Source organism: Protobothrops mucrosquamatus, unplaced genomic scaffold, assembly GCF_001527695.2.
Source record: "Protobothrops mucrosquamatus isolate PMUCROS unplaced genomic scaffold, P.Mucros_1.0 scaffold1474, whole genome shotgun sequence".
NCBI classification, from domain to species: Eukaryota; Metazoa; Chordata; class Lepidosauria; order Squamata; family Viperidae; genus Protobothrops; species Protobothrops mucrosquamatus.
Genome location: NW_015387652.1, coordinates 214715 through 235444, shown reverse-complemented (window position 1 = coordinate 235444; position 20730 = coordinate 214715). Strand labels below are relative to the sequence as shown.

Sequence of the window (20730 nt, the reverse complement as noted above, 5' to 3'; positions counted from 1 at the left end):
CCTCCTCCTCCTCCTCCTCCTCCTCCTCCTCCTCCTCCTCCTCCTCCAAAATCTAAACAATTGTGAGCATAAAAATTCTTACAGTATAAACATTTCTAGGATATTGCCTCTTCATAGGTTGCATCATGATATATAAGAAGGGAAGTTGTGTTGTGTTGCATTGCATTGATTTGTGGCTGTGAACTGTCTTTTTCTGGAAATATGCAGCAAATCTCAAAGACTGGTCTAAGCAAATTCTTAATTCAGATTCAAATGCAGCAAAAGCAAAAGCTTACTATTTATATATATTGCTAAGAGGTAATTTTTGAAAAAAATCAACATTTCTGAAAAAGTCTAGCTTGTTCTGAGATAGTCTATTTCTAGATTTATACTAGTGCTGAATCCTTCATCATAAAACTAATTATCTCAAACATAAAGAAGGTTATGCTACCCTTCTTGTTATATGACCTTTTCTTGTTTTAACTGACTTCTGCAGAGTATTAGCATATCAAGAGAGGAAAAGAAATCCTTTTTTCTTATCTATACATTCATTATTTAATTTCATGGCTATTGTCACATAGTGTTATTATTATTATACCTATCTATACAGAATATATCTGTACAGCTGATGTTTTTTTAGCTGTATACCACCCAGTATCCTTTGGAACTAGGGAAAGATGGCCAGTTAAGAACCATGATGGTGCAGTGGTTACAATGCAGTATTGCAGGCTAATTCTGCCCATAGCCAGGAGTTCGATCATGACTGGCTCAAGGTTGACCTAGCCTTTCATCCTTCTGAGGTTAGCAAAATGAGGAGGAAGATTGTTGGTGGCAATATGCTGACTCTGTATACTACTTAAAGCAGGCTGTAAAGCACTATGAAGTGGTAGATAAATTTAAGTGCTATTGCTGTTGCTGATATTGCTAATAAATAAATGCATAGGACTAAATGCATAGAAGCCATTCAGCTGTTGAAGCAAAGATGTGTGTAATGGACAGCACTTAGTGACTGAAAGAACCAAATCTACATGCTAAAGTATCTTTCCTAATCTGATACCTTTTTGGTTTTTATAATTACTGGCCAGCATATGTTTGAAGAAAGTTGTTTGAAAATGAATGTCAGTCAAATCACCTTTCATCCTCCTCTCCTAATCCTTCCATATTGGCTCTTAAAGCTCATTCTTACCACAAGTGATGATATCTGATGACACAGTTTCCATCATATGAAGATTTGGAACACCCCAAAACTATAACTTAAGTGCTACAATTGTCCTTTAAAAAAGATTACAAATCTCCTCTTCCACCCAAATATGAAAAAGAACATTCTGACCACCTCAACATGTTTGATGCAGCCCTATCTTCTTTGCACCAATTTCCTACTCAGCATGATTTTTTAACTTCAGAGTTTAAGGGCATCCCACAATCACAAAAAAAACTTCTTTCCTTTCATATGTAATGGAAGACATTTAAATAAACATTTCCTGATGCCAATACATTTGGGGAGGGGGAGTTCATGTTTTGTGTGTATGTTGTTGATATTTTTATTGTGGTTTCTGTCTTGGTCTTAAATTTGCTCCAGGTCTGCTTGGAGTTTGGAACAAACTGCAAGTGAACCATCAAATGACTTCTGGGCTTTTTCCTAACCCAGAGATGTTTGCAAGGAATTAAAATAGTGTAAGGTTTTTCCTCAAAAAAAAAAAAAGGTTTACACTTTACAGCTGAAATAGTATTTCATGATTAGCTAAATAAGAAATAGCTCTCAGAATAAAAGAGATGCCATTTGTGTCAATGTACCAAAAAAAAAGCAGATTTGATCTTTTCTAAAAGTACCAACAACAGTACCCAGAAAAACAGCCACAAGGCATAATTCTGAGTATGCTTAGAGGTATTGCTTAAATGCATTTGTCATATCTTGCTTGGTAAAACAACACTTCAGATGCCACTAGATTTTAAAATGTGTCACTTTAGGGTTTGTTTGTGTGTGTGTGTGTGTGTGTGTGTGTGTGTGAGAAAGCAATTCTCTAAACTGTTTCTCATTCTTGCAGGCCCCATCGTTGATTTACCATGGAAAAACTGTTCTGCAGCATCCTGGTGTTTGGAGTGGTTGTTGCAGTCAACGCCTGTCCAAAATACTGTGTTTGTCAAAATCTGTCTGAGTCACTGGGAACTCTCTGCCCTTCAAAGGGACTTCTTTTTGTACCACTAGACATAGACAGGAGGACTGTTGAACTCCGACTTGGGGGCAACTTTATTATTAACATCAGCAGACTGGACTTTGCCAACATGACTGGCCTTGTTGACCTCACATTGTCTAGGAATACCATCAGTTACATTCAGCCCTATTCTTTCATTGATTTAGAAAGCCTACGATCTTTGCATTTAGACAGTAATAGGTTGCCTGACATTGGGGATGATATTTTGAGGGGCTTGATTAACCTTCAGCACTTGATTCTAAACAACAACCAACTGAATTATATTTCAGATGAAGCTTTTGAAGACTTTCTATTTACCTTAGAAGATCTGGATCTTTCTTATAATAACCTCAGAAGCATCCCTTGGGAATCCATCATGAAGATGATAAACTTGCACCAGATTAGTTTGGATCATAATTTGATAGATTATATCACCGAGGGCACCTTTGCTGATCTTCAGAAACTAGCCAGATTGGATCTAACTTCCAACAGACTTCAGAAGCTTCCTCCTGATCCCATTTTTGCCAGGTCTCAAATATCTCCATTAACTACAACTCCATTTTCCCCACCTTTATCTCTAAGCTTTGGAGGAAACCCTTTGCATTGTAACTGTGAGCTACTGTGGCTACGGCGCCTGGACAGGGATGATGATATGGAAACTTGTGCTTCTCCTCCAGGTTTAAAGGGAAGATATTTTTGGTATGTCCGGGAGGAGGAATTTGTTTGTGAGCCCCCTCTGATTACTCAGCATACTCACAAATTGTTAGTTTTAGAAGGACAAACTGCCAGTTTAAAGTGCAAAGCTATTGGAGATCCATCTCCCATCATTCACTGGGTGGCACCAGATGATCGACTTATGGGCAATTCTTCAAGAACAGTAGTTTATGACAATGGCACTTTGGAAATCCTTATCACAACCTCTAAGGATTTTGGAATATTTACATGCATAGCAGCAAATGCTGCTGGAGAATCTACTGCAACAGTTGAGTTATCCATTGTCCAGCTGCCACATCTCAGCAATGGTACAGGCCGGACAGCCCCTCCTAAATCAAGACTTTCTGACATCACAAGTTCCAGCAAGACTAATCGAGGAGAAAACAAGGGGCCACCAGATAGGGCAGTGTCGGTTTCTGAGGTGACAACTACTTCAGCTTTAGTCAAATGGACAGTAAGCAAGTCAGCTCCAAGAGTTAAAATGTACCAGCTACAATACAACTGCTCTGATGATGAAGTTCTAATTTATCGGTAAGTGTGAATCCTTTAGGAGACAAAGTGTGTAATTTCTTTAGCAGAGAAATTATAATGTGGATTTGTAGCATAAGTCTCTCTGTCTCATGTCTATCTGAGTAGTGGCATATATTACGAAATGGCAAAAATATCATATGCATATGGTATCTACTGTGTCTGAAGTAGCATTTTAAAAAATCTTGCTCTTGATGGCAATATTGAAGTATAGGTTCACTTATAAGATCAAATAAGATATCTGTCCTCTTATATCTGAATATACTTTTTCCCATCAAAACTCTTCCTTTTCCAGTTATGAGAAGCTGAAACTGACTTGTATTTTGCTATAGATTCACATCACCTTTTAACCTTGTACAATAAGCATGATGTCTTGAATATAAATGGTTGAATTGGCAATTGTGAGATCATGTAAGGAAGCTGGTAACTTGCAGGATAATAATACTGTGCTATTATATATAGAACAATAGCATGTATTTTTAATCAAAGGGAAAATATGTTGTGGGGATTGAAAACTAAGTCACAGATATACTATTCAGAAGAGCTGGGTTAAAATCTGTCTTTATGTTGATGGCTTTGGGACAGCTACTGTCTCTCAGAATAACCTACCTAACAAAATTCCTATTACCTGGATAAAATAGAGGGAAATTCCTGCAGAAAACAAAACTGAATCTATATCAAACAAATAAAATCTTATGCCAGGAGAAGTGGCACAGCATACTCTCTTCTTGGCATATACATAGAAAAAATTATGCACAATTAATTCTGAACTTTCCACCGTCTCTAAATTCTTTACAATATAAACCAGGAAATAAAATATAAGAACCACCATTCTGCTGTCAGTGAATTTTATTAAAGAGTATTATTATTATTATTATTATTATTATTATTATTATTATTATTATTATTATTATTATTATTATTATTATTATTATTATTATTATTATTATTATTATTTCATACATATTGCATAGAACAGTGATCTTGAATGCCTTTCAAGATAATAGAATATTATTGTTTTCTCAAGGATATTCCTGGGCTGAGTCAAAGAGATTTTCAGTGACTATCTGCAAATTAGTACACTTAAGAAATAAAAGATTTTCCCCCAGTTCATGGAAGCTGAAAATCAATCATATTGCAAATATTTGTGGTTCTAGAAATAATGATGATACTGGTTGATAGTATGTATGTATTTACTTTGGAATCACAATGCTTTTACTTAGCATCTCAGTGAATGTCCAGAACCTTAGACGCCCTATTGATCTTTATGGAAAGAGATTTTACTCACAGATGATTAAACTCAAATCAGTTTCCTCAAAGAATTCAAACTTTTTCTTGTGCTAGAACTGAAGTGAATGGAATCATTACAAGTTTTTAAAAATCCCCCACATGAACCAGGATGTTCAGTTCTGCCATGAGACCAAGGCCACTTGTATTTTGCAATGGAATGTGACAAGCACCTTGAGGAAAGAGATGCTGTCCAGGAAAGAATCAGACAAGAAAGGCAATGAAAGGATGAAATTTAGGAAGGACCCGCCCTAAGGGATCAAGCAGTTAATAGAGGTGATGGGATTTTGTTAATGTAGCCTTCAGTAAATAACTAGTTCATGTTTCCCATCTGGTTTACCTGGGAGGGCTGACATATTGTTATAGTGTACGTAAGTTATACATATATATGTATATTGTTGTACTTAAAAGTATTATTTCCATAATAGTGAATATGTTGTCCACATGACTGTGTACCATAAAAGAAAGAAAGAAAATATGAGAATTTTCATAAACCATTTTAATGCAAATTTATATATGAAGATGAAAACTCAGATATTATTGTCATTTAACTATGAATATAATATAGCTCATTACAGTAAAGAATATATAAATCAGATGACTTAATGCCAGTTGTCTAGATGCCACATGTTGATAGGCCACGTAAAGACCCTTATCCCTTTCACATTTCTTTGTAGTGTCCATACTACTGGAAGGCACATGATTATTGTATTCTCAACTTGCTTAGTGTCTAAGAGAGTTAGGAATAATAACAGAGCAGATAAAAACTGGTGAAGAAGAGTGAAGCCAGATGCAGTCTATAAAAATAATATACAGAATCACTGAGACATTTCCTAACACAAATATCCCCTAGAACAGAGGTGGACAACTATGGCCCCTTTATCAACTTTGGACTTCAACTCCCAGAATTCCTGAGTCAGCATGGTTCAATAGGTCATAAGGGGACATAGTTGGCCACTCCTGCCCTAGAATGTAGTTTTTGATTAGAGACTCATACATAAGATCATAACTTTGATATTGCTGGCAAGAATATTTCTCTGGGTCAGGCAGGGTCAGTTTGAGCTACACAGATGCATTTTAATGCTGCTGAAGATTAACTTCATTGACAATTTTGATCCATGACTACACAATCTGCTTTGCAAAAAAAAAAAAAAAAACCAAACAGGATTGGAACAGATGTAATAAAGTAATGATGCTTGTGCTCTAGAATGTACTTCTAAGAAGTACTTCTCAATGTTCCAGTTTATGGCGCATTTAGGTCCATTTTATTTTAGTATATTCCTTATTAAGGATGATGAAAAGAATACAAGTTATTTCACTCTGTGCAATAATAATATTCACATAATGAACATGTATATCAGATATTTCTTTAGATTTATATTTTGTACACTATATTTATTGTACATAATTCTGGGACATATTTTTAAAATATATCTAGATGCACCATTATTTGGCATATATAAACAATTTTGAGTTGACTTGCTTACTTAAACATAATTTTTATCATTACAATTCAGCCTCATACTCAAATCATTTCTACTAACCCTAACCCTAAGCCTACTGATATGCTGTGAACTAGCAATGTTTCATTTGAGAATCTTTTCCCCACTTTACTAGATATAACTGTGAGTTAAATGTGAGTTAAAGTGGATCATCCAAATACAAAGTTTATGTTTTGCTGATATTTGGGGATAAACTTGTGTGAAGGTGCAGAATGTCAAGGAACTTTGCTTTAGCAAAATTATGTGGCTGAGGGTTGATGGAGATTACAGTTCAACACATGGAGAGCTGTAGGTTGAGAAATTCATACAAGTATTTCCTGCATTTATTGAATGTAAAAGTTAATTTTATGCTGCATATTTCAATTTTAGCTTGGTTGAATGAATACTAAAGTTCCTTTATCTTCTCAAGTTCCTTATCTTCTTACATTTTGTCTGATCTTTAATCATTTCAAGATAAAAACTGTTTCAAAGCAACACTGGTGTTAAGTCAGAATTAGTGCATTCATTTGGTGTGTGAATTGACCAATTTAAAAGTTTTGTAGGATAGTAATAGCAGTAGCATTTAGGTATACTGCTCCATAACACTTTACAGCACTTTCTGGGTGGTTTATAATGTAGAAACATTGTTTGCACATTCCCCCCAACAATCTGGTTCTCATTTTACTGACCTCAGAAGGATGGAAGGCTGAGTAAACCTTAAGCCCCATCAGGATCAAACTTCAGGCTGTGGGCAGAGTTTGCCTGCAGTACTGCACTTTAATCACTCTGCCACCAGGATAGACCGATATAGGCATGGAACAATAATATTCATGCTTTAGTGTATGTACTGTAGTTGATATGTATTATATGTATGTAAATAGTTATGGGGGGTACAATGGCTCAGCAGTTAAAGACTGAGCCTGAGCTTGTCAGTTGGAAAACTGACAATCCAGGTTCAAGACCAACCACCGTGCAATGGGGTGAGCTCCTGTTCCTGGTCCAGCTCCTGCCCACCTAGCAGGTTGAAAGCATGCAAATGTAAGTAGATTAATAGGTACCACCATCTTTAGTGAGAAGGTAACAGCATTCTGTGCACCTTTGTGATATAGCCATGACCACAAAAAATATCTTTGGACTTGACTGACTCCCTCTGCCAAGAAACTGATATGAGCACCCTAGAGTCAGACATGAGTGGACAGGGAAAGCATTACCTTAAATAGTTATGAATGGGCACATTTACATGATAATATTGAACTATAAAGCCAGGCTATAGGGCTGTAGTCTCAATGTTGCAAAAGTCATTATAAGAAATTATTGGATATCAAATACTGTGAATTGATATTATGAATCCCATATATAGTTGTAAACTTTAATTTTGCAAAGAAATATATAAGCTAACTCATTTGAACAATTTAAGCATACATTCCTAATTAAAATTGCATGTGTTAAAACAAACTTTGTCCTGGGTTGAAGAAATTAGCTTTTCCAAGATCCTAAGATGGATCTGTCCAATTTTGTGTCACATCTCCAACTGGTGGAGGGGAGGCACTAGTGGTCCCCCACCCCTCTGGGACATACAATAAAATAAACCAGCACTTCTTGATAGCCACAAATCACTTTGCAATAAATAAACAGCCATCAAATGGTCAAGAGTATAATATAGGTACAGCAATGACTTTCAACAAAACCAAGCTGTTGAACTCAATGATTTTTTTTCTTTATCCTGAAGACAGGCTTGTTGAAAATCTAACAGCGCCCTTCTCCCTTGCTCCCATACACTCCTTAGCACTCTTACATGAATCAACTCCCTTTGCAAAATCCTGCAAATTCACAGATAGGACATAAAGTGCAGTTTCTCAATCTCCCCTGTTTGCTTCTGGGTTAGAACTCTTCTATCTATCTGATTCAATCAGTTTCCCTTTCCCCTGCTGCCCCATATGTGCAGGGAATCAAATCTGACATTTGCATACCTTGATCTTTCTTTAATTAAATTTATTGGGTAATCTCCCACTGGGGAAAATCACCTACCATCTTCTCTTTGTCACCTTTACATCTATTTAGTATTCTCTTTTTAATATTTAATGTTATCTCACATTTTTCACTTTTATTTTCATAATGAGCCTTTGATATCAAAATGAGGTTTTCTGCATTGTTAGATTTTCAGTCTTGTATTTTGAATCCAGTTATTCTCTCATTTCTGATTCTCTTAAAGTCATCCTACAAGTTAAGGATAAATATAGACTATATGAACCTTGTCTCATTCCATTTCCTATTCTGAACCATTCATAGCTTTTTATTCCCTGAAAATGTTCCAAAATAATAACAATCCATACAATACAATCTGCTCTAATTCTATAGGTGATTTCTTTCTTATATTTTTTTATTCTCTTCATTATCCATCTTACATTAGTTATCTCATCTTGTGTCCCTCTGCCTTTCTGAAGCTTACCCGTTCTAACATTTTTCTCTCCATGTGCAACTCTTTTCTTCTTTGTAAGATCTTGGCCAAACATGACTTATGTGATGAATTGGTTCAGTGGAGAAGTGCTTTCTCTTGCATCTTCCTTCTTCACTATAGGAATATATGCTCTTTTTTAAGACAACTGTTAAATCCTTATCATCTTCAAACAATCTTCAAACAATTCAGAGGATTGTTTTTTTTTCCTGCACCTTCACATTCATATTTGATAGCTGGGCTATTAACTGTCATGGCTGTTTTTTGTGTAGTCCATTTTGAATATCAGCACTGCTTCATTCATTTATAGGGTCACATGCCTCCAATATTAGAACACAGGGCAAATCAGATGATATGGTGGCCTATCCCTTCCCATCAGGGTTCACAGGATTTTAAAATGTCCGATTGAGTGAGCTTCATTTCTGCCTTGAAAATGTCTTTGGTTCACGCTTCTCATATTTCATGTTTCAGTATATGTCCTTACAAAACAAGGAATTTCTCTTTTAAAAATGTCACCATGATTGACTAGGTATTTATCAAATGAATATATACCACAGACACAAACAGCTGACAAACATGTAATATCATCAATTTTACAACAGTTAAAGCTAGTTTCTTGTAGCTTTAATATGACCCTTCTTCATTTCCAACACTATTAATGAAAACCTGACTCTCACTGATGAACTAGATAAATCTCTTGTAAGCTGGAAGTCTTAACATCTGACATATGACTGAAATGCCTTGTTTCTTAGCAACAGTGTATACATGTTTATCATTCCTTTTTTCCCAGGTTTGACTTTTGGGTTCCACCTCCTAGGTCAGGGGTCACCAACCATGGACCCGCACCAGTCAATGGCATTCCAGCAACCGGGTCCATGCAAACAAGCGAAGCCCCATCCACACTATGCAGGCAGCATGCAAAACCATCTCCCCCCATCTGTGGAAAAACCTTTCTCCACAGAACCAGTCCCGGTGCCGAAAAGATTGGGGGCCACTGTCCTAGGTGAAGTAGTTTTCCTTACTCCTGAAGAGCTCCATTAGTCTCATCCCCATTAAGGATTTCTCTTAATTTAATTTCTTACTGGAAAAAAAAGTAACTGTATCAGGCTATCCTGTTCCATTCAACATCCCTGTCAAGGTCAGTGAAGGAACTGAGCCTTTGCATTATGTTAAGCCAGTGTTTCTTAAAGTGTGATCCTAGGACTTACATCCTCTACCAAGATCCTGAAGATATTTGCAAAAATTTAAAGCAATGTCACTTCTCTAATTATTATTTTTTGTTAAAAAATAAGGGGTTTCTTTTCAAGAAAAAAAAAACATTTTATTTCTAATGGGTTTAATATTGTTATTTTCCTGTAATTCAGTAAATAAATTTTCTAGGAATTCATTTGTTTCAAATTTTAATTTGATAAAAATTGATAATTGTAACTCATGCAAACAAAAGTTTTTTGTCTTCCATAATTTGTGGTAAAATGTGCATTGCAACATAATTTATAAAAATATTTTAGATATTACATGTTGCAATGCACATTATCACTTGCTTCCTTTGCCTCCTCTGTGAGTGCCAATGTCCAGAGGGATAAAATAGTCTTTTTTTAAAAGGAGTTGGTTCCTTGAAGGGCACAAGGACCCTCCTCTTTGTAACCACAAAAGTTGAATCTCAGAAAAAGAAACATTTATATGCCATTTATATTCAATAGCCCCATCCCAATCTTCATACGGAATAGGCGAAATGAGACCCCCCCACCAGCAGCTCAAAGTAATAACAACACTAAAAATATGGCCAGATACAACTGTTTGTTAGTAAAAGCAGGAAAAAGCTGCTTTATATGTGCCATAATGTGTAACCTTGTTTAAATCAACTATATACCACAAGATTACTTTGTCTTTTTTTTTTAACTAACCCTCTCTCCCGGTTTAATATTCTCTTAAAAGAGCACTAAATCCATGTATATAAGGTATAAATGTAAAACCTGACAACTGTTTTGGAAAGCACTACTTAGTCATTACAAATGAAGAGACATCTGATGTTTCACTATCCTATAGTCCAAACCAAAATGACAAAGGAGAATGTTTCCCATGACAAGAAGGTATTGTGCCCAAAGCAGGTAAGAGAGACTAGCAGATGCTGGACCAATTCCAGCCTCTTTGATGAATCATTTCTTTGATGAAGCATGCTAGATTGCCAAAATTGCATTGAACAAAGAGGGGAAACATTACTTTAAAGCTGGAACAGCCAAATATGACCTTAAATTACCATAGTTAGGGGCTGAGGATGAGAATGGCAACATCATGAGCACATGGTATTTAAAAAAGTGTTACTATAACATGTTAGCAATGTGGTTGGGGAACATGTGTGCTATGTTACACATTTAAAGTAAAGACTCCCTACCCCCAAATTTCATACAATCCCAATCCTGCACTGTTAGAAGGGCATTAAAGACTTGACTCTTCTCTAGGCACTGGGCCAGAACACAGCCAGAGATCTATTAATTGTTATAGTATTGCTATATAATTGTGGAGCTGACATATTTGTATATCAGATTTTTTTCCCTCCCTTGTTCGACTAGTTCATTTCTACTGTTGGCTTTACTGAGTTGCTTTTAATCCTTTGTAAACTGTCATTGGTGTCATTGGTGAGTGGAGAAGTCTTACACATGGATCAAACAAGTGTATGAATGATTGAATCTACAAATGCTGATGATCAGGAAGAAATTGGCTGTTGTAATTGTTTTCTCAGATAATATCAAGTAGGTTAGCTTTTCCCAGTTTGGTACTTGCTGAATATGGTAGGAAAACAACTGCTAGATTTTCTGGCTTGCGTAGACATTGGGGTTTCTGGAAGTTGCAACTGCAGGAGATATGGAAGGTGAGGTGGACCTGGGGCTTTATCTTTAAAATGAGAATAGAATAGAATGAGTAGTAGAACCCTACCTTAGGTAATGCACTTACAAAAGGCTGACTGAGTTTCATGTAACATTGGTATTAATCAGCAATAAAGTCACAGGAGTTGCACTTGTGGAAGTGAATATATCACAGGAAGTTTTCAAAATGTCTTTGCGGTAACTATTTAAGCATGTTAATGTTGCTCTGTTTTAGTACTGTCTCCAATGGTTTATCTAGCTCATCAAAGGCTAAGCATTTGCTCTCAAGGTACATTCAGGATGAATCATGTCATGGTGCTTACTCCCAACATCTGTCATATTTCCTCCGTTAGCTGGGTGGCATCTAAATGACAAGGCTCACACTCATGCTTTCAACACTAAGAAGATGCTTTGCTTGAAACAGGATGTTTGCTAAACTTCAAGTGACTCATGGGTGAAATCGGATGTTTTTCATACAAGCCATCAATATTAAATGCCAACAAAGGAGACTGCTGGATCCCTCACCAACTAAAGTGTCAGGATTCCATTCTAACTCTCTTACGGCCTTTAGTCCTTGGCATTGTCTGCTGAATTTTAATTGAATTTTCAAGCTTCAAACAGATATTATAAAATGAAAAGGAGAGAGAGCACGCTCCTGTCATAGTTCTGAACACCATCCTGCAGTTGCATTATTCCTAACAAGGAGAAAAAGAAGAAAGCCTGGTTGAATAAATGGATATAGGGATTTGTTAATATATTGTGCCCAAATATAGTCACCTTTTTCATCTTCAAACTGAAAAAAAACAAAGAATGCTTGGAAATCTGCCTTAGAGTTTCTTCAAGGATGTCTTCCTTGAAACCTTCCTGTTTTTTTCACCCTATTTTAATTCTTAGGCTGCTTGAAAATCTCTTATTTAATGGTGTTTTGGAATTTCCTTTTTTGTTGGAGGTAGACTTTCTATTCACAAAGATTCCAAAAGCAAAATTAGTTCCTTCACATTGAATGAGAAGAACACAAAATAACATAAGAAAATTGGTTTGCACAATAATATGTCCTGCATCCTAAGGTGCTTTACTCATGTTCATTCTCTGTCTTTTCATCTACCTCCCTTTCTTCTGGCTTCTGTAGTCTCTCCTTAATTGAACTTTAGGTTGCAAATTCCTAGAGACAGTGATTGGTTTTTTTCTTCTTAGCAATAGCTTTTAGGCTTATATACCACTCCATATGCATACAGTAATTCTTGTTTGCTCATATCCTATACTTAGAAAATTTTACTATGCTTAGTCCAATCTGAATGTTCCAGGGATACAATGTTTTCACAGGTGTGTAGTCCTTAGGAAGGAGGTCATTGGAGGCTTATTGGCAGTTGGTAATATTTGTATCTCCCCACTACTATGCATCAGCTCACTAGGAACAGAATAAGCATTTTATAATGTTATAAATTTGAATTTGGTGTTCAGTTTTCTCCCTCCTTGTTTGACTCTATATTGTAGTTTTTCCTTTTCATGCAGACATTTGAATTTTGTCATTCCACATACTTTTCCATTTTTCCACCTGTATATTGTAACTGATTTTTTTGTCCACTTTATTATATATTCTTTCACTTATTCCTGTGTTTCAAATTTCAATAAAACTTCATAATTTTAGCAATTACATGTTCTTCACTGGTACACAATTCTGTTTCAAACTCAATCTTACAATGTTCAAAACCAAAAATTCTTTGTCTACTTTAAATCTTTCTAATAATTGTAAATAAGAGAACCATTGACAACTATATTCCTCTACTACCAGTTCTTCTCTTGATTTTATTCCCCTTGACAAAATTTTAGTGTCTCATGATAGGTTATGCAGTTGTGTTTTTTTGCCTATTATTTCTTGTCTATAAAATGCTTCTTGTGGTGAAGTCCACAAAGTTAAATAGTAAAGTTTTCAACAGGTTTTATTTTTCCTGGATGCAGTACTTATTTCTAAGGCTAATTGGTTTCACAGGAGGGGAACTACAAGAGAGAAAATATCTCTCTTTTTTACATATATAGAATTGAGAGAGAGGGGAGGGAGGGAGGGAGGGAGAGAGAGAGAGAGAAGAGATTTGGTTTTTTGTTTTAAAAAGGGGATAAAAATAGGCAGAAAGAAAAAGAATTAAAAGGAAAGAAAAGTCAATATAAAAGCAAGATAAAAGTGCAAAAAGAAAAAAGAAACAAAAAAGCAAACAGAAAAATAATTACTTTAGATTTCCTTTGGTATAGGTATAGATGAAAGAATACATCAAATTCTTAACTCTAAAATTAACAAATAATCCACATTATTTCTATAACCCCCATCTGTGAGTAATCTCCAACTACTTCTCATGGAAAAGAGAAAATTTACCAAGTACTTCCTACTGATATGCTTTGGCAGGCAGATTTTCCTTGAAATAAGCAGTTCTTAAATAATGTATGACTTTTATAAGTCATTCCTAGCACCTGGGAAACAAAATGGGAGCCAGTACAGCTTCCATAGTTTAGAGGTTATATCATTTTTATCACTATGTGGGCTGCTGCATTTTGCATAATATAACAGCTGTAATGTCTGGCTTATTTTCAAGGACATAATGCAATTATGGTGTTAAGCTAACTAACTACATACAGATAGTTCTTGGTTAACAATGGTAATTGGGTCCAGAATTTCTGTCACTAAGGGACACAATCATAAAACACAAGATCAGATGACTGTGCCCCTTAGTGATATCAGTCCCAGCACTTCTGATTGCCACTGTTAAGTGTATCCTGCATTGTTATTAAGCACTATATCATGTAGTCACAATTTGTAACCTCCTGCCAACTTCCCCAATGACTTTGCTTGTAGAACGCCAGCAAGAATTTTTCAAATGGTAATCATATGACAAGGGATCCTTACAATGTTGTAATTGAGAATCAGTACTCAAGCACCCTGATTACAATCATGTGACCACAGGGACACTGTGACAGGTAGAACTTTAGGACTGATTGTAAGTATCACTTTTTCAGCACCATTGTAAGTTTGAACAGTCACTGAACAAGTAGTCATTACAAAAGACCACCTGAAGTCAGAATATTATTTTTCTAAAAAAATACCATTTGGAAATTGATGGGTTTGACTATTAGAAAGCTTATGGAAGAAGGAAATTATGATGTAACCTTAGAAGGAGAGGGTTAAAAATATAAATGCCCTTATAACAGCTGCCAAAAAGATCAGAAGCCTCTTTATAGTATTTTCATTTCTTTGCTTTCTTTTTCTATTTTCTTTCTTGCTTATTCACTATTCTTATTTTCTTTTATAATGTTCATATTGCTTTCAGCTTGTTAAAAATTCACTAAAATTATATAAAATAAAATAAAGATGCTATTTAGAGTAAAAGATGAATTTGTCCTAGCTCACAATATTGGCTCTTTATGGGAGTTAAGTCAATTTATAATCAGGCTTTGTTGTGGTGTAGATGGAATTTCAATAATAGCAATATGTGTCAACGCTGCAAATACTGTATATTCTTGCTTTGACAATATGCAGAACTGTCTGGTATTTTTATAGTTAAACCAGGCAACAGGGAAAAAGGGAGGAGAATAAGGATAGCCCGGGAAAAAGAAACCGGAAGTAAATCACATCTTTCAAGTTGATTGGAAGATGTGAACCATGACCCCAAAATAAGGGGGGGGGATGCTTAGAATGTATATGCGTAACGGAAAAGAAGCCAGACCTAAGCATTTCCACCATGCTGTACTGACGTCTCTGTAACCTTAATAAATGCTTTTAGGAAAAAATATGCCTGAAAGTCCTTTTAAGTGTTTCGTTAATCAGACACATGACATCATGCTTAGGTCTGGCTTCTTTTCCGTTACGCATATACATTCTAAACATTCCCCCCCCCCTTATTTTGGGGTCATGGTTCACATCTTCCAATCAGCTTGTTAAAGGTTCTGGTGTTGTGAAGAGGTACTTGTCAATCAATTTCTTCATTGGAAGAAACTCTCTCCTCTCCTTCCTCTGTTGGTGGGAACTCTTGTCTCACCCTGTCCATTCAGCCATAGGATTAATCTCCAAATTCAAGGTTGGAGGAAATGAAGGTGACTTTAGGCAGCCTTTATAATGATCTGGAACAATTGGTGATGTTGATATAGTATTGAAGTATCTGATAAGAAGTGACCAAAAAAGGATATAAATAAGCATGGGAAATTAATGGGATCTGAAATGACTATACCACTTATTCTACCAGTAAAAAAAGTATGTGTTTGCATGTGCCTTCAAGTCATTATCGACTTTTGGCAACTGCCTGGGCAAATCCATAAAGTTTTATTGGCAAGATTTTTAGAACTGGGCTTTCTTCTTATAGGTGAGAGAATGTGACTGGCCCAAAGTTCACCAGCTCAAAGCCCAAAGTCACCCAGTTGACTTTGTATCTAAGGCATGGTTAGAACTTGTGGTCTTCCAATTTCCAGCCTAGTGCCTTAAACAATAACAACAAACTGCCTCTGTGAAGGATTATACAGTGCCCTAAAAGTAAATTAAGGGGATGGAGAAAAACAACTTGGAAAAAAATCATAATTTAATGTGATCCTTAAGTAAGCAGAGGCAAAGACTAATCAGAAATTATTTTTCTTTGAAGTCTGCTTCAATTAATAAAGTCAGAGAATGACAGAATTTTTTGAGAGTTATATCCATCTGTTAGCCCAAAATAAAAATAGAAAAGCAGCACAATGTAAAGTGTGAGAATCCACAAATGTACCCAAAAAGTACTTTAAAAAACTGCTGAGATCTCTTAAACCACAGACAGGTTTGGAAAGCAGAGTTATCGGAAATAGCAGCAAAACAGTTATGGGAATGTTACATTAATTTTGAGAATATTGCAAAAATATCACATTTTGTACACATAGACTAACAGATTTTCAGAACTACCTTCAAAAGTGGTGTAGGTTCTTTTCGCTTTTGGCATTTTGACTTCACATTTTAAAAAAAAATGTTATTACTTGTTTACAGTACATAATTTATATCCCTCCCTCAGGGATTCCTAAAGTAGCAAATATAAATAAAGAGCAGTGCATACTTAAAAATAAATAAAATGTAACCAATAATAACACTGATATTCAAAGTCTTAGTTTAAATTATGCATCCTCTAAAGTGCATGTAAAGGAAGGAAGACCTGGTTCCAAGGGCTTTTTATAAACTTGTAGTCCTAAAACAGAAGAATTTCCAGATGTGCCTCTCTTACGAATCTTAATGTCCACTTTCCCAATAGAAAAGGCAATCTCTCATTTTCCAACACTACCTGGCTTTTAGTTGGTTGTTTATCCTATGAACCTATATTATATCCTATATTATTTTGGCTACTCTATTATTTTCTTTGGGTTTTTCAATTACAGCAGAATTTTGTTCCATTGTTATTCATCTTAAAGCTGCCGATTATGGAACAAAATGATCTAAATGTGCACACAAACTGGTATCAGTTTCATTAATTGCAGTAAAGGAACAGGACCACCCTAGTTTGAACAGGGTTTATGGAAAGGTGTGAATTCTCTATCTCTGCCCTTGAAGCCCATCTGGCTAGATGTAAAGATCTACTAATAACAATACAACTGGAACTGAACCAAAGGACTGAGACAGAAATCTCTTTTCCTCTTAAGAAAAAATTAAATCCTTTTCAGGTTTGGTTTCATTCTTGGAAGGAGGAAGCCTATAAACTGTTCAGACTAATAAATAAATCCCACTTGCCTATGGTGGGAGATCTGCTACATAACAATTAGTCTAAAAAGCAGGGAAATTTGAAGCACAGTCCAATGGTGAATCAACTTATATTAGCTATGGCCAATTTATTCCTAGTGATTTATCTCTCTGGTCAAATCTAGTATGTAACTCAACTTAGTTATCATGTAACCAAGCAAAAATCATTTAATTTTTCTAAATAGTTGGGAATATTGCACTAATTCCTCTTGTACGTGTGGGACCTATTGGTTTGAAGACTGTAGTTTTCCTAGAGATACTGTTGAAAGTTTCTTTATTTCATGCCTTGCAGCACATTGTCAGATCCTGAAAATAATCTTGGTATGAATGCAAGATATTTCCCAAGAGAAATCATAATTTAATTTTGTAATAGAAAAAGTTTAAAACTGTTCAACTCTACTCAACTGAAAAAAGTGAAACAAAAATCATTTTAATTTTTCTTCTTACATTGGATTTTTTTTACTTCCAATTTTCAATTTAGTTAATACAGTCATTCAAGCCAATTTCAGGTGGTGCAGATTGAATTGGATTGGCAAAAGCCCTGTCCAGTCACAGGTCTGTAGTTGTGAGGATAAAATTGAAAGATTGTATACCCCGGTTGATCTTCCAGAGCACAAGTGTGATATAAATCTAATACATCATCATCGTTGTTGTCATCGTCATCATCATATCGTTATCATCATCGTCATCATCATCATCATCATCATCATCATCATCATCATCATCATCATCATCCCATGTGTACTTATTATATTTTAAATTGACATAATCAAGAGAGGTAATGTACACTCTTAAAACTCTTGTTACTTACTGTAGCCAGCTGTACTTATGCTATGTTTTTCACATATAGCACTACATGATGTTTCATATTTAGGTCTCTTTCATAGCCAAACATCATCTCACTTACTTTGCAAGCCCATTGGTACATTATATGCTTCCTTTGTGTGTACAGTATGTCATCTCCAGATGGTTCTGCCCTTTCTTTGATACATCAATCTCCTTTATAGCAGCAGGTGGAAGCTAGCACTGCTTCCACATTCTTTCACCCCCTTTCCTAAAAGTACAGATTTTTAACTTTGAAAAGGGAGAAGACATAGCAGAAGGACTTTGCAGAGTTTTCAGATAACCTGTCTCTGGTTATAAGAAACTTTTCTAAAGGGTCTACTCTTTCTGATATTTTCATTGTATTCTTCCCAAAATAAAACAGCTTCAGATCTTTTAAAGTTTGCCTTTGTACCCTAGTCTTGCATGGGTTCAAATGAAACCAGTTTCTATTGAATTTCTATCAAACCATGTCTTTAATTTCAAATCTGCAACTCAAATTGAATCAGAGCTGAATTACAGAGGTCTTCAGTAGTTTAATGAAGATATAGGTAGTGAAAACCCATTTAGAAGATTCTTGATGCAACAGGCAATATTTCTGTGTGGATATCCCCTCAAGAGAGCAGACATGTCCATTACATCCAAATACAAGCCATTGAACAAGCCACTTAAAATAGTTTTGAAAATATTAAATTTTCCTTATCCACAGCAATTTACAAAATTTGCTTAATGATGTGATACAAATGACAGCAATTTACATAATTATACAATCACACACATGACACAAATCAATACAAATTATTAGATGTTATATCTAATGGACATTTGGGAAGATTGCACACTGCCTCCCACTAAATTGTCTATTAAATTGAGTTTTCACTGACTTAAATAGTTTGCTAATAGAATATCACAAGGTATTCAGTCAGCAGAAATCAAGATATTTATGTATGCAATATTCCCACAGTCCTGGAGCATCTGTGAAATTTACAGCTACTCCTTGTCACGTTCCTTAAAAAAAAACCCTCATTTATTCTTTGAAGAAGAGAAAGTCAAGATTGGAAGCAAAATAGAATATAAAAACAATCTGAGTCAGGTTTCAAAAAGAAGAGTTTTCTACTTTGGATTGGCTTCCATTCCTTGAGAGGGGCAAATATATACATGTATTCAAATTTAATTAATCTGATCTATAGCACTTACCCAATCCTATTAAAATCATATACCTTCTCATCTGAGAATAATCTTCACAGATTTCAGGGTAGTTTACCTCCAATTAGAAAATAATACTGTGGATTAGAAATCCCCACAACTTCAACCAGCCATTTCCAAATGGGAAAATAAAAGGCTAGCAATAATTTAGCAATAACAAGATCCAGAAAAAAAGGAAAGCAAAAAAATGGCAGCAAAGTTTTGTTTATTGTGAAGAAACTCAGTGAAATGAAGAATTGTGAACATTTTTTTTTGTCCAGGGTGTTTATAAGGTGCTATATGTCCACTGCACTACAAAAACAAGATAAACAATGATAATTTACATAAGATGATATATCTATAAACATATAGAAGGGTTATTTAGATATCCAGATTCAAAAAGTATTTGGAGCATGTGGAAGTAGAACAACACCTGATCCTTAAGCCAAAAACAATTTTTCTGGGATTGTGTGATCATCAGCACACAAGCCCAGGAATCAACCCTGTTTCCTTGAGAAAGCATCCATTTACATTCTCAATCTCCTTTTCTCTTTTGAATCAAGACTGCTGCACAGCCCAGATATTTGGTGTTCTATCCGTTATCAGGGTTTCACTTTCTCTTAATACTTCATTCATCATGACTTCCCAATATAGGGAACATCCAAAACAAAAATACATATCCCAAAAGCAACTACATTTTAAAATATATTTTATGAAGTAAGATAAGCAAAGAGGCAAATGAAAAAGACACAGTATAGATCTTGACACTGGCAGAGACATTAAAAGTGGATGCCTTTTCTCTATAGTACAGCTTGCTGTGACAACAAACAATTTTCATATGTTTTAGCAAACTACACATACCCAAATTATTATTGTCTCCTTCTCTTTCTTTCAGAATTCCAATTGGCAAATATGTGGGATATAAAATAAAACTCTATAGATTTATATTATAGCCGCTTTTCCTTGTCCCATAACATGGCATTGTTTCAATGAAGGAACCCAAAGGAACACACTATTCAATGGATGGTCTCTTCCCTGTACCACATTCCTTGATCCTCAGTTTTCCCCTTTCCAATTTTGCTCCCCCATTTTCCATTTTTTTTACTCATTCTCAAAAACTCCACACATTGGGCAAAAGGGATGTGGGTAGGTCAAAAATTAATATACTGAAATATTAACCAATAAAATAGAAGTAAAAATCAAATGTAATCTCTAGGTATAGTCACTCAGTGTTGATGGGCTTGATTCAAGGAAGTCTTTCACTTTATATATTGTTGATGCAAAGGACATGCCAAACAGTCACTTTTTGTATAGTGATGAATAGCAAGATAAATAAAGAGCAATAGTATCTACCCAGCAACCCACTCACAACACAATCTTTAAAAAAAGAGAGATATTGCTAAACTAACCTGTGCATTGCCAGAATGGGATGGTTAATTACCTTATTTTTGTAATTTCATGGCAGCTAGCTTTTTATGTTGGATGGTCAAAT

The 20730-nt window shown here is 35.3% G+C and overlaps 1 protein-coding gene across 1 annotated transcript in view; it reads left to right on the top strand.

Moving 5' to 3' along the window:
• Nucleotides 1–2043: 2043 nt before the first annotated feature.
• The window catches only part of LRFN2 (leucine rich repeat and fibronectin type III domain containing 2), a 73484-nt gene continuing 54797 nt past the window's right edge, over nucleotides 2044–20730 (top strand). The window contains exon 1 of the mRNA XM_015822138.1: nucleotides 2044–3416. Within this exon, the coding sequence (XP_015677624.1) occupies nucleotides 2044–3416 (1373 nt within the window). The remainder of the gene's footprint in view (nucleotides 3417–20730) is intronic.